The sequence below is a fragment of the Oryzias latipes genome, chromosome 16, assembly GCF_002234675.1.
Source record: "Oryzias latipes chromosome 16, ASM223467v1".
Taxonomy (NCBI): Eukaryota; Metazoa; Chordata; class Actinopteri; order Beloniformes; family Adrianichthyidae; genus Oryzias; species Oryzias latipes.
In genome coordinates, this window is record NC_019874.2 from 9,298,349 (window position 1) to 9,313,249 (window position 14,901).

General features: G+C 40.8%; 1 protein-coding gene across 5 annotated transcripts in view; it reads left to right on the top strand.

Moving 5' to 3' along the window:
• grik2 (glutamate ionotropic receptor kainate type subunit 2) overlaps positions 1–14,901 on the top strand; it is a 254,054-nt gene that overhangs the window by 193,503 nt on the left and 45,650 nt on the right. For all 5 annotated transcript variants that reach the window (XR_002291930.2, XR_002291929.2, XM_020709977.2 and 2 more), the window contains 2 exons: positions 3,268–3,491; positions 14,093–14,211. Coding sequence is in view for 3 of the 5 variants with exons in the window: in XM_020709977.2 (XP_020565636.1) it covers positions 3,268–3,491; positions 14,093–14,211 (343 nt within the window). In the remaining 2 variants the exon portion in view is untranslated. The remainder of the gene's footprint in view (positions 1–3,267; positions 3,492–14,092; positions 14,212–14,901) is intronic.

Genomic DNA, 14,901 nt, shown 5'->3' on the forward strand with positions numbered 1-14,901 from the left:
ATGGAAGTTGTAGTAAAAGTGGTAATGACAGCCTAACTGACAAATTATCTACATATTAGCTTCATATAAAAGCTACGAATGAACTGCATTTCTGAGGGCAGATCCATTTCATCAAAGACTATCACCTCTTAATGAGTGTTTTCAAAATTATTTCTCAGCAGTAACTGTTATTGGAGATTTTACTGGATCTTTTTTACAAGGCCGCGTTTGCTTCATGTCTTCATGGTGTGGGGTTAAAAAGGCAAAACTATTACAATCCTGAGAGCCTGGTGAGGACTAGTAATGAGGAACAGGGATGAGATCCAGGAGGGACACAAACAGGAAGGTAGCAATACGTACAATTTGAGAGCTCAGTGATGCGAGGAGAGCATGGATCCTGTCATGAGTTGTTTCCCCCACAGAGCTTATTAAAACACACACAATCTGCTCACAGCATAGATCATTACAACCAACAAAGTCCCCGTTAGAATAACCTCAACGGGCAGAAGAATTGGAGAAGCTGCATGGCCAGCAGTCAATATCTGACCTCATTAGAAACAGCATCCACACAAGGTCAAATCCTTCTTAACTCCTCTGTGCTCATTCTTGTGGCTCTTGTTCTTTGTGCAGTGATTGGCTGTCATGACAGATAACCTGGTTTTACCCAGGTGAAGGGCTCAGTCACTCCCGGATGTGCAGTGTAGATTTGCCCCAAGTTTTGCACATGACTCAAGATTATTGCAGAAGAAAAGGCCTCAAAGGCTCACAGAGGAAAAGTCTTAATGCTGAGGAGCTGGGCTGGGCTGGGCTGGGCTGAACTGAGCTAAACACGTTAATAAGATCATGTAAAAAATAGTTTAGAAAAGAGATATTTTATCCATGTAATTAAAAACTAAAACATGCTGATACAGCTAAAAGAGCGGGGGGGGGGGGGGGGGGGGGATTTAGCATGTGAGCAATGAATCTGAGAAATAAGCCTTTCCCCCCCTATGTGAATGTTTTGCAGATGACATGAACTCTCTCCCTGGTTGACAAAATGTATTTAGAAAAAAATAAAATCAGTTTATGTTTCTGAAGGACCACAGAAAGAGACACAAAAAATGAACACAATGACAAATTAGAAAAGAAAATCACATGCAAGAATACCACGTTCACCTTGAATGTGTTTCTACATATGTGGATATAATTATTGCTACCCTTCAGGTAACTAAAGCAAAGCTCATGAGTCAATGTCGGGCGGCGGATGCATATTTGACGCGTGAACTGCGTTCAACGTGAATGAAGGCAGCATTATATCCCTAGTTTGCAGGTGGGACATAAGAAAAGAAAGTTTGGTTTCCGCATGACAGAAGGTAAAAAATCTCCAGGAGTCTAAGAGCAGAGGGTGTTTGATGAATTTTCAATAATGTTGCAAAATTGTGTGGGAGCAGGAAAGGCAGAAAAAAAACTTTTGGTAGCCCCAGAAAGGAGGAAGATGGTGTAGATACACAGGACATTTACTTTTTTTTTAGCCCGGTGCCCACTAGACCCAAACACCCTGAATGTAACATAAACGTGTAGGGTGGGTGCACAGTATGAGGTCATTGAAAATGTGTTTTGAATTATGTTCTTCACAGACATGAGGCGAAGTCTCTAAACTTCAAGTTGAAAACATTTTTGTTCTTTCATTTTTTTTTATTTTTTTTTTTATGAAAACTGAAAACAAAACACCATACAAGGGTTAAATATGCTTTTAAATCCTGAACATTTGGTTGAATATGTTTAATTAAACTTATTCATAAAAACAAAAGGTTTGGCTCTGTGTGCATATAAAAGAAAATGTCATATTCTCATGGTTTCTCCTCCAAGCTCAGGTCCTCTACCAGAGGCCTGGGAGCTTGAGGGTCCTGCTCAGTATCTTAGCTGTTCCTAGCACTGCGCTTTTCTGGATTGAGATGTCTGAAGTCTTTCCAGGGTTCGTCTGTGGTCACTCCTCCAGCTTGGGGGTCACTGCCCCGAGTGCTCCAATTACCACAGGCACCACTGTCACCTTCACTTTCCAGGCTTCCTCCAGTTCTTCTCTGAGTCCCTGGTATTTCTCCAGTTTCCCATGTTCCTTCTTCCTGATGTTCCAATTGCTTGGCACTGCCACATCCACCACAACAGCTTTCCTCTGTTCTTTCTCCACCACTACAATGTCTAGTTTGGTTCTCCAGTATCATCCCGACAGTTTGGATCTGGAAGTCCCACAGGATCTTTGCGCTCTCATTCTCTACCACTTTCAAAGGTGTTTCCCAAAAACACCTTTGAAAGTGCAGGTCATTTAGGTTCCCGTAAAGGACAATGGTAAGCACTCAAGCTGGCAGGTGCCGAAGACAATTCGGGACAAGGTGAAAGATGCATGGCCACCACAACCAAGGGTTACCCCCATAGACCCCAAACATCCACCCCATGCTGTACAGTAGTTATGGTGTTCTTTGGATGCAACTCAGAATTCTTTCTCCTCCAAACACAACAAGAAGAGTTCTTACCAAAAAGTTCTATTTTGGTTTCATCTGACCATAGGACATTCTCTCAATCCTCTTCAGTACATGGGCCTGCACATGTACTGGTTTTAGCAGGGGGAACGTCTGGCACTGCAGGGTTTGAGTCCCTGGTGGCGTAGTGTGTTACTGATGGTAGCCTTTGTCACTTTGGTCCCCAGCTTTCTGCAGGTCATTCACTAAATCCCCCATGTGGTTCTGGGAATTTTGGTCACCATTCTTGTGATCATTTTGACCCCACAGGGTGAGATCTTGCAGGGAGCCCTAGATGAAAGGGAAATGATCTTTTTTTTTTTTTTTTGGAGGATGGAGGGAGATTATCGGTGGTCCTTTTTGTCTTCCAACTTTTAATAATTGCTGTTGATTTCTTACCACCTAGCTGCTTACCTGCAGATTAAGATTTTTCTGCTCTGACCTTTTTTTTCAGGTTTTCTCATTGTTAAAAAACTGTGAATTGTGTTTCCCTTACTGTTTGTGGATTTAAAGGCTAAGGTGCATCATTGTTTTCCCGATAAGGCCCTCCTCATCTGTCTCACTTTGAAGCAAAAAGGACGGACATGACTGTGATTTAGACTGACAGGGAAGTGTGGTTCCAATATTGGGGGTCTGCTTGATGGAATGAACTAAAAAAAAGACTCTAAATTTCTTGTTAAGTGCTTTTGGACAGACTGCAGTGTGTAAAGATTCAGTTTTGTTAATTTGATTGCCTCTAAATGCTTCCTTTACCGTAATTTAAAGCCTGCTCCCTTTTCTCTTGTTTTGACAGAGAGCTGATCTGGCAGTGGCTCCTCTTGCCATCACATATGTGCGTGAGAAGGTTATCGACTTCTCTAAGCCCTTCATGACGCTGGGTATAAGTATATTGTACCGCAAGCCAAACGGGACCAACCCCGGGGTCTTCTCCTTCCTCAGCCCTCTTTCGCCTGACATCTGGATGTATATTCTGCTGGCTTACTTGGGTGTCAGTTGTGTGCTGTTTGTCATAGCCAGGTAACATGTCACTTCAAGAGATAGCAGCTCTTCACTTAGAACATGCTTAGCTGAGCCTACTTGGCTCAACAGTAATTTCATGTTATTGAACCTGTTAGGTCAGCAGTTGTTGACCAAACACCAAGATCTTGTTTCCTTTCAGTGTGTTCAGGGGTTTGTAACACAAATGGAAGCTAACTTTTTCACTTAGCAGGCATGAAAAATGAGTTTTTCTTATGCGAGATGCGTCGTCATTGCTTTTGGATCTACCTATCTTCTGCTCACACTACTGATGCCAAACAGCAGATAACTTATGTTCCTGTCACCTACACACAGACGAGGCATGTGAGCTCACTTTGTATGTGGATTGTTTCTGAGTGTCTGCGGTGTGTGGTGATCAATGAAAAAGGCTGTACGCTTGCTTTTTTCACTGTCCCTGGTGTGTCATGCACATGCCGTCAACTTTTCCCCTTATTTTCTTTATCTAATCAAATACAACCAGTTTTAGCTTTCTTTTCTTTTTACCATAAAATTTTTACAATCTTGTCTGAATGGATTACTGCGTATTTCTACACACTTAGGAGTGTTTGATAATGAAAAAAAAGAGCTTCCAAATGCTGCTGTGTTTTATGCTGTATGATAACATGCCCTGGGTGAATACTTGTCTCTAATTGGCTGTTGGGTGCGGATTAAAAGGGACAATCTACAGGGATAATGCACAACTAAAAAAGAAGTTCCGGTCACGTAGCTTAAATGCTCTGTTTGACTGCGCTGGCTTCTTTAAAACAAGCTTTTACTTCATCGTCTGGACAAAAACAAGTGGTAAGACGTTAACCCATCATGACGATCAGCATAAACAGTGTTTCCTTTGCCGCTGCAGTTGAGGTCAGTGCCGGCTCAGCTGTTACTATGACAATGCGCATGTATCAAATTGTTAACTCTTTGTGAAAAAGCTATTTAAACTGAAAAAATAACAACAAGAAAGTACTAAAGATTTATTGAATATTTATTTATTTTGGAAGTGACCATGGTACAAACGGGACAATGCCCAACGAGGTGTCCATTATCAGATATAAATGCATTGCGCTTCTGCGAAGTCTTCAGGCGTCCGCATTGTCCATTAATTTCTGATGATGGACACCTTGTCGGACATTGTCTCTTACGTAACTATTGTTTTTAGTAATAAGGTTGTCTATGTATATACATAAATATATATATATATATATATATATATATGTGTATGAATGTTGTTGGTACCATGCAACAAGCGGTGGATGACCTAACAGATAACAGGGCATATACAGTCGATCAGATCAGTCATATTTTGGAGTTCAAAAAAGGGTCTTTTTTACCCTTTAGTTAGACTTTATCTATCAAGAAGCTTTTATTTTTCTTAGGCTACAGCCCACACACCCCTAGTTACCTGTAATTGCTCAAAAATTGCACTGATAAAATAACAACCTCAGAAAGCCTTTAAACTATTACAAAGACCCCCCTGTATGAGGTTTATTGTCCTAATCTGTGTAATGTGTTCATCCTGTAAAGCCGTGCTCACGGATGTAGGGTTACATGTTTAACCTATATGGACTGCCCTAATACTGATTACACTTTGACTCATCTATATACACCCCATCTTCCTTTTGGTTACCTGCCCCTTGTTGAACAGTACCCCAAATGTTCATATAGATAAGCGCATTATAGTTACAAAAGGGACATAATTACAGGGTAAAATGCTATTGTATTCTAAAGTGTTTACATATTTTCACTGTATGTCCTGTTCTCTTTGATGACCAAACCAAAACTTTTTCCTCCATAAGTAAAGTTTTCATTGAAAAAAACATTGTGCTGTGCTGGTAATCACACCTAGACTGGATTATCTAGCAGATTAGTTTCAAAGTAATCCATCATGTCAGCAGATAATTTGCATCCTTCAGGGATTGAAAAAAAGGTTCCTTTAAAAAGCTTAAAAAGAAAAAAGTTCTCAGTTATTCTGGAAAACCACTTGGATTACTTCTTGAAAATGCAAAGTTTGTGTGAACTCTGTTTACTTAACACCATCAAGGGAATTGTTGCAGATGTTCTGTCTTCATCTTTAGTTTGTAAATCGGCCGGTTTTAGGGAGCGACTGAGGAAACTGCTAATAACAGCAGGTATGTGTGACCTGAATGTATTTTTTAATGACTTTTTTTTTATCCTTGATACCCACTGAGCAGATAAAGAGGTCATGATGAAGGTTCCAGTGTCATTTAGGGTCATACTGAGCAGTCACGAGAACTGAAGGCCTAGAAGTGACTTGCTTGTACGGTCAAAACGGTAAAATATATTTTTACATGGACTTAAAATTGGTCACATTTTTTATCCTGTAACTATAAGAGAAACCCAGAAGATTACTCAGGTCCCTGAGACACTAGGAGGAGGGTGTCGCTGTCGCTGAGCCATCACTTTAGAGTCTGTGTGTAAATTTGTGATGTTTTTTGGTTTTTTTTGGGGTTTTTCTAATTTTTTGGGGGGGTAGGCACAATTGAGAACACGGCAGGACTCGCCCCACTAATACAGGTCCTGGCTTTGACTGCTGTTTGAATCACAGTGAAGAAAAAAGAGGAAAAGTTTACGTTAACTTTAAAATTTTTGGGACAGCGCGGCTCTTTTGTGGTCTCAGCCCAACAGTTTTATAGTTAACTCGCTCATCTTTTCCAATGTTACTGGCAATATGATTACACAAGAGAGAGAAAAGCAGCAACTGTCATCTAAGCTGGCTCAGAATATGCTCCTCACTGCTTAAGTTCCCTCCCAGTAAATGTGTGGGTAAGTCTGGTATTTTCTGCTGGTATTTGTCTACTATAAACACATTCTGGGGTACAGATGCTGAGTCCAGCCCACAATTCTTACAGAACTTTATGACATTAGAGCTGGAAAGGTGAGTTTAAATCTGTGAGAAGGAAAAAGGAGTTTCTTTCCCTCCATTACAACAGCTGCTCTGAAATGAGCATATAATGCAAAAGCTGTTTGTGTTTGGGTTTTTTCTTTTGTAACAGCAGCACCGTTTAGATCAGTTTTGCTTTCTCCATTTGTTCAGTGAGCGAGACACAAAAGAAAACTGACCGAACATCTGAATTGCTGGTTCTGCAGTAGCCCGGACTACAGATCTATTTTTGGCAGCTCTATTCACTAGTATAGCCTTCATTTTTACAGAGCACAGACATGTTAGAAGAAGTAGTAACTATAAAACAGCTTTGGATATGAAGTGAAGTCATTAAGCCTCAGCTCTGAACTAAAGTGGAGTGCCATTGCTGTGAAGAGGAACGCTGCCTCAAAAAAGCCTGTGTGACAGGCAAACTGCCGAGTAGTAGTTAGGGGGGCAGTTTTTAAGCAAAACTATTTGCACCTTCCTCCATAGTCATTTTTCCCTGACTTTTGGTTATTAAATGACCTCAGACAAGCATGATCTAGTTCCAAACAACCATTGTTTTCATTTTCACATCATGTTAGTGATTGGTAGAACTGGAGGGTAAAAAAATGTGATGATATGGCAGCTTTTCCTCTTTTGGAACACGGGGGTCATTGGAAGTAGTGTTTGCGTTACCAGATAGAATGACGGCCTTCCAGCCCGAAAGTCCTCTAAAAACCATCATACCCGCAAAAAACACCCATAAAGTGAATCCCTAATGCATTGGTAATAATAATCATCCATTATTTATTACACTTTTTTTGACTGAAAATCTAACTTTTGAGACTTTTTTATTGATACTATTTTTGCAGTCAGTCTGAGCAAAATTAACGGACTCCTGTTGAACATTAATAACAACCAATCAAAAACAAAAACAAGCTCATGTGCCCCGCCCCTCTCTTTTATTTTATTACTTTATTTTTTTTACAAACATCGAGAACAACAAAAGAAAGACAAGACAAAGAACACAAAAAAAACTAGTGGTTCTGGTAGCTTATCATGAACAAAAGTGGAAATTGTTTTTGCATTTCTATTTGTCATGAATTTAGGTGAGGTAAAATATTAGCAAACCGTCTGAAAAAAATGCATTAAAGAGTGGAATGATTAATAAAAACCTGTTCTTGAGACAATGACATTTTCTACATTTCAATAAAATCTTAAGAACTTCATCCTATAATGTATTGCCTGACCTAAGATTAAAATGTATTTAGTGTTTGTTTCTAATTGGGTATCAATGTGAATCTGCATCTTTGTGCAGCAGTAAAAATCCTGCCAAAAATGTGTATGCATTCTTAAGACAAATTATCTGTTGTTTCTTTATTATCACAGAAAGCACAGGTGTTTTCTTTCCTCTGCCTCACCTTGTGTCTTTTCAGTGGGGCTTTATTTCAGATCCAAACAGTAAACAACAAAGGTGAAATACATCAACCAGTAACGGAAAGTGAAGACATGTAATAAAACTGTCAAGAATGTATGTAAAAAATTATAAAGCATTACATTATTAGCATTCGCTGAGTAAATTAAACCACTTTACACAAGATTGCCCAATCTGCAGAGGCTGAGCTTGGCGCTGCCTCACTGCGCAGCCTGTGTCATAAATGAACAGGAAATTCACAAAAATACAGAGATTTTGTGGGGGGAAAAAGTCATTAAAATTGTTAGAACCATACCTATAAATTATATTTATGGTACTGATTAGCGGACACATGTTTATTTTATTATTAGTAGGCTTTAAATCTCATGACGGCAGGTGAGGCTGATGACAGGGGCCTCACCTGCCTCCCGTACATCTCTGGTAAAATGTATTTAAGTAATGAATGAAAATCCGCCAAACTCGCCTACATTATGTCTAGCCGCCCACACTAATTTATTGGTCGGGAAACTGCAGTTTCACTCAGATTGGTCCTAAAGTCCTGCTCTAAAAGAACACTGCTGCTGCTTCAGATGGGAAAATGAAATTCATCACCTGTCACAGACACCTGTCACACTAACACACGTGTACCATTAACCCTTGTGCTATCCTAGGCACTTTACCATTGGGAGTTGGGTCATTTAGACCCACTAGACAGTGCGCTGAACCTTTTTTCTTCAATGATTTGTGATCTTCACTGGTGTCCATGGATTACATGAAATCTTTCCACCTTTATCCACCTTTGTCATGGTAGGAATGACATGTCTAAGTAAGGGTGGGGTCATCCAAGATAGCACAAGGTTTATGGAGAAACTTAAAGCAGAGATGTAACTTTGGGATATGATCATTAAGAGGATCTGTGTGTTTCTGAGAACATTTGTACTGACATCTCACAGTGATGCTCGGGAGCTTTCACAGTTTCTCCCTTTTTGCAGTTTTGCCTCTGTTTCTGTGTCCTTTTAGTTCATGGAGAGCTGGAGCACCAGATGTAAAACTTTAGCGCATGAAAACCAGCTGACAATTGTGTCGACTTTTAGCCAGCTTTTGCTTTGCTGCTTTATTACCTTTATACTAGAACGTACATTAAACAGATGAAGTAAATAATAAAGATAGTATGTGTGTGTATTTAAAAGCATGCTGTTTTAAATGCTATATAGAAAATATTCACATAACTTTGAAACATAAATGCTTAATATAATTGTAAATCCTAAATGTGACTTTGTAATGTTAAAAACAATTTTGACAATTTTTAAACATTAATGTTATATCTAAAAGTTATGCTAAATTGACCACGCCCATCAGGGTTTTCAACGGTCAGTCATGCCCACACCACTGTACAGTTTACAATCCTCATTTTGTTTTTTACTTGATCTGGTGAAAAACAATGAAACAATTATTTTGTTCTCCAAATTCTAGTAAAAGACATTACTGGACGCCCGCCCTGCAGTGCAGCTTCAGACCTGCTCTTCTGGCCTTTCAATTTGTTTATTTATCCACCATGGTGATGGTGCAGCATTTTTCTGATAAAGAAATCCACTTGCAGACAATTAGAGCTGGAATGTAGATCACCGTTTTTGTTGCACCACTAATGTTTGTGTTGTGAGGGGCTGTAAGATAGTTGCAAAGCGTGTAAACAGATGGATGATAGGAAGCAGATGCGGGTTTACTCCACATCAATAATCTCGCTCACAACTCGGAGGTGAATTTCTAATGAACTCCTGCCGCTCTGCAGAAACTAAGTCCTAAAAGACGACACAGATTTTTAGATTTTGCCTAACAACAGCCGAATCCTAATGTAAAGACCACTGAGAACGGAGTAGGACTCTAAAGAGAACTGATGCTGAGCTGAAAAAAAGCACCTTTGCATCCTGTTATGAGGAGCGCTGTGTCACACAGCTGCCTGTAGATGGTGTACATGAACAGTCAATCAGATCTTGATCTTTAACCCTTGTGCTATCTTAGACGACCCCACCCTTACATTGACGTGTTCTTCCTACCATGACAAAGGTGGATAAAGGTGGAAAGATTTCATGTAATCCATGGACACCAGTGAAGATCACAAATCATTGAAGAAAAAAGGTTCAGCGCACTGTCTAGTGGGTCTAAATGACCCAACTCCCAATGGTAAAGTGCCAAGGATAGCACAAGGGAATATGGTTCTGAGTCTTACTAATTAAATGTGAAAGAAAGGAGTTATGTTGATATACATGAAATCATAACAACATAACCCTAACTGCAAAGAACCTGACTAACCATATGGTACACACTGACGACTGGATTCTTTGAAATACTACAGCAAATCAGACAGTGGTGTGGCTGTGACTGGAGTGACATAAATGTGTCGTTAACACAAACAAATCAAGCAAGACCACTACAGAAAAGCAGCACCAGGCCTTACCCATTTTGTTTGCGGACAACAGAATCAAAGCTGCTCCTTATTGACTCAAGCTTGAAGAAAGCTTCCAATCAAAATAGTAGTTAAAAAACAGCCATTTATGAACATACAGAACGTACAAACGCACTCATGAAGCCTTCACACCCTGCCTTTGCATCCAGTCTTTTTTTCAAACGTTATCAGCAAGAGTGTTTGTTTGCCTATGATTGTGTCAGTGTGTCTGTGTGTGCGTGTGTTTCCTTGATTATGAGGGGATGTCTGTCACTCTGTTTCTGTCTGCATGTGTGTATGTTTTATATGTGTGTGTTTCTACTTCCAGGTGTGTATGTGTCGGTGTATTTTTGTAAATTTGTGTGTGTGCGTAATGTGTGTGGAGGGGCGGTTTATATTGTGTTTGTGTGTGTTTGTGGGGGGTGTCAGTTTGTGTGTTGTTGCTATTCATCTGAGGTGGTATTGACACCAGTCTGAGAACCAGTTTTCTGAATTCTGTCCTCATATGAAACCCAAACACAAACAGCTTTTGCATTATTGAAAGGATCTTGAATGACGGGACCACAGATTTGATGTGTCATCTGAAGGATTGTGCTGGGATCCTTCCTCTGGCTAACAGGCTCAGTATTCAGCTAAAACAGCATGGTAGAGTGTCTGCACCCTTTTTTACAGTCTGCTGAAGGAAGCTGTTACACGGTGCTGTGAAATACCAGCAGCAGACATGGTGATGGTGGATAAAACACTGAAGGAGAAGTTAGCATAAAACCTGCACTGCTGTGTTTCTACCATGTTAAAGTCCCACTCCAACTCTATATTTTTCAATTGGAAAATCGTTCACAGTGGTCTTTTAATTCTGATGATGCCATTTTTAGCTAAAATCAAAAATTCCATGCTTTCTGCAGCAGCAGGAGCTCATTCGAAATTTGCTTTTGGACGGGACTGTTGGCATGGAATATTAGCTTTCGCCAATTTCCCAGCATGCCTTTGTTAACACTCTCGATAGCGACAAGCGGCTCACTAGCCAAAGGTAGCATTACCATAGAAAAAAAAAAAACAGCAAGCAATATCAGAGCTATTCAGCCGTTTAGAACCTGACTCCAGCTCAGACAAGAAAATGGAGGATGTAGTGGAGGATTTTTCAAACATTCGGTTTCCCTCTGCTCCTGATCAAATGCAGTTTGAATAAAGAAACACTCAGAAATTCTTTTTTATACATGTCCCCCATCACGAGGAAATGCTACAAAAACCTGTTAAAACACTATTTTCATTGGAGTGAGTCTTTAAGGCATAGCTTTCCCATTCGGTGACAGACGCCTTCTAAGATGTTGTTTCATGTCTGTGACATTGGCCTTATAATGCTATCATCATGGTGGCTTTTCCAGGTTGACCCTTCCCCGGCAGCAAGATAAGGCCTTTCTTATTTCTGCGAGTGAATTCTCTCAATCTTTTTGTTTTTAGTTCTGGCTGTGTCCATCTCTGTTTTGACCTCACTCAAAGTTTCCCAGATGACCTACTGATACCGGGCGGAGGCTTGCTGTAGTTTAACATCCCATTTGTGAGGAAGAAACTACCTTTTTATCTTCAAGTAATGAAATAATGCAGAAAAGATACACGCAGTCACTTTCATTTTGTTTTATCTTTTCATAATCAGCTCTACTATAAAAACAACAATTATGTTTGTACAGGGAGATGGCAAGGTGCCATTTTATACCTTCAAGTGCTGAAAGGAGGTTTCTGATGAATTTTGGTGTTTCATTGTTTTTTTGGAGTCTTAGATTTTTCCTGATTTCTTTTATTGCGTGTATTTGAGGAGAGAACACACTGCATGAAAAGTAGTAAAGTAGTCAATATAAATATTTGGATTTATTGCTGTTTTTCATAAATGCAGTAAGGTGGGGAGAAAGTGTTATGATGAAGATGAAGAAGAGGAGGGTGAAGGAACAGTTGAGTTGTATGCTGATGTTCTGTGAGCTCTACACTAAAATCTCTGGATGTTTGAAAAGAACGAAATCCTCTAAAAGGCTGAAAAAAATTCAGGTAATGAGAGCCGGCAGCTTTGAAAGAAACCAGAACACATTGGTATCCAAAAGTCAAAAAAATAAACGTGAATTCCTCCATGTTAAAATGAAAAACTGCCAGCACCTGCATGGTTGAAATAGTGTCTAGAAAGTCCCACATCTCCTTACATACAGTACATTGTCAAAAACAGGAAACCATTGTTTGTGCATTTTCTTTACACTACAGCTGAGCAAAAACAAAACTAAAACCAAGGCAACAGTTTTTAATCTGCAGAATTCAATTACCTAAAGACCAATTTCAGGGACATTTCTTTATTTAAATTGCGTTGGGTCAGGAGCAGATGGAAACCGGATGTTTGAAAAACCTCAGGCTGATGACGCGGCTACTGCCATGGGCGGGACAAAGTCTGGCTTTCCTCGCTCCTATTCAAAATTTTCCACTTGCAGACAAATAGATCCATGTCCGTTTTTATTTCCTTGACCTGGAATCTGGCTCTAAACTGTGCGACTGGATACCTTGAATATTGCTCTACATGTGCTCCAACATTTGGTAGAGAAGGCAGTTAAAATGACAACAAAGTGGCACAGCAGTGCTGTTGTGAGCCCCGCTAAGACGTAGTGTGTCTCCAGACCTCATCGACAGCAGCAGCAGGCAAACCGACTGTGCTCAGTCTGCTTGTAGTCGGCTGAACTGGCTGTTACAGCACCAATTGAGGAACCCTCAGAAAGTGCTATGAAGTGAGCGGAGACGCTTCTGAGCATGTGTGGCAAGGTCATAGTTCAGACAAACACAGTTTGGCATCCCACATTGACCAGTGAGCTAATCTGGGACAGACTGAGCGGACAGACAGTTTGATGTAATATAGAGGATTCTTTGAAACAGATCGCAGGCGGATCTTCAGCCTCCTTTAGCTCACCCTCCTGTGGTGATAAGGGTGAACAGGAACAGTAGCACTGCCCATATTATAAAGCAGAAAACCATGACTCAACAACAGAACACATTTATGATGCTCTCATTTTATCAATTCATCTTCATGCAAGCCACTGCTTTGCAGTGTTTAGCACAGTCCTGTTCTACGTAGAGGAATTTGTAAAATCGCTGTCACTCCTCATACAGATGTTCCTTCTGCTCCAGGTTATGACTCCTGACCTGCAGGGCAGCAAAGAGAACCTCATGAGTCAAAACTGCATTATGCATCACAATTTGATTAGTCAAAGCCAAGTGTCTGTTAAACAGCGTGAGCTCAGACAAGAACAGTCCCCCTCCACCCCAGCACAAACTAATTCAGGTCAGGAGAAGTAATTGTAGGCCAATCAACCTTTGCTAATGTAATGTCACTTTTATTTAACATGAATAAATGAGAAATCTCTTTGCGTCAGGAGTGCTTTGAGTGAGACGGAGCAGCAGGGCCGGCGTAGGCGTGACAGGAATGAACCGTTTGATCTGATGAATATTAATGCTCCTTCAAGATTACAAGGATTAAAGGCTCTTTTCTTAGCCAACAATGGAGTCGTTTTCAGAGAACATCGATTAAATTACAGAGGGACTTGGCTTTGATAGGCACACACCAACATGAGAAGCCAGCCCTGATTCAGAACCGCTACCCTAACTCCTGATGTCTTTAGAACTGAATGACAGGTTTAGACAGACAGACATATCTGCACACTTACTGAGACTTTATGCTGTTTACTGTGTCCTAAGCAGAGTTTACATACATGTACTGATCTTTGTTTCTGTCTCCCCAGGAAGAATGAGCCCCCATCCCGTTGGATGTTTTTCTGCAACTCTAAACATCTTTATGCGTGTGTGTGTGTGTCTGTTTGCGTGTGTGTGTGTGTGTTCTTTGTTGATGGTGACAGGTTCAGTCCCTACGAGTGGTATAACCCCTACCCTTGCAACCCTGACTCGGATGTAGTGGAAAACAATTTCACCCTGCTCAATAGTTTCTGGTTCGGAGTTGGAGCTCTCATGCAGCAAGGTAGACGCCTCTGCCTGTCCCTTTTTCTTTAGCACAAGTCCCACTCTTTTGCTGGGGGGTGTCAACCGTCTTGACTGACTGGCCCGTGGATGTGCACGGGGGCCTTGATGCATGCCAGGCACAGTTGAGAACGCAACCGAGAATGTAACAGATCCACATGCTTGCATCCTGTCTCCCTGTCACTCACTTCCCCCTATCTAGTTACCCGAACAGGTAAGCCCCACCCCCAATTCACACACACATCTTCCTGTCCCAAAGGTCTGAAACGCTTAAAGTAAATAGAATTTGAGCCTGCAGATTTGTTCCTTTTACTAGACCAGTCCTCCAGTGGACCAGTCCTCAACTACAGGACGAGCCAACAGCCTTTGCTCTTTATACTGCATGTTTTGGGAAGAGGCCTCATTCTATTAGAAGATCTTCCTAAAAGACCATGACAGACACAGAAGAAAGCATGTTCCTCAGTGCTCCTTACACCACGAAGCATGCAGACCTTAGCAGCTACTGTATACAGTCATACAGAACACAAGAGTTCCCATTCTGTCAGCAGCAGGGCTACTCCACCTTCTGAGGGTCAGGCTTCAGTCCAGCTCAGCAGCTTTGTGTTGAGTGTCCGCCCTCAGACTGGAAGGTTGTGAGTTCAAATCCAGGCCGAATCATATCAAAGAGGCTAAATATGAGACCCAATACCCC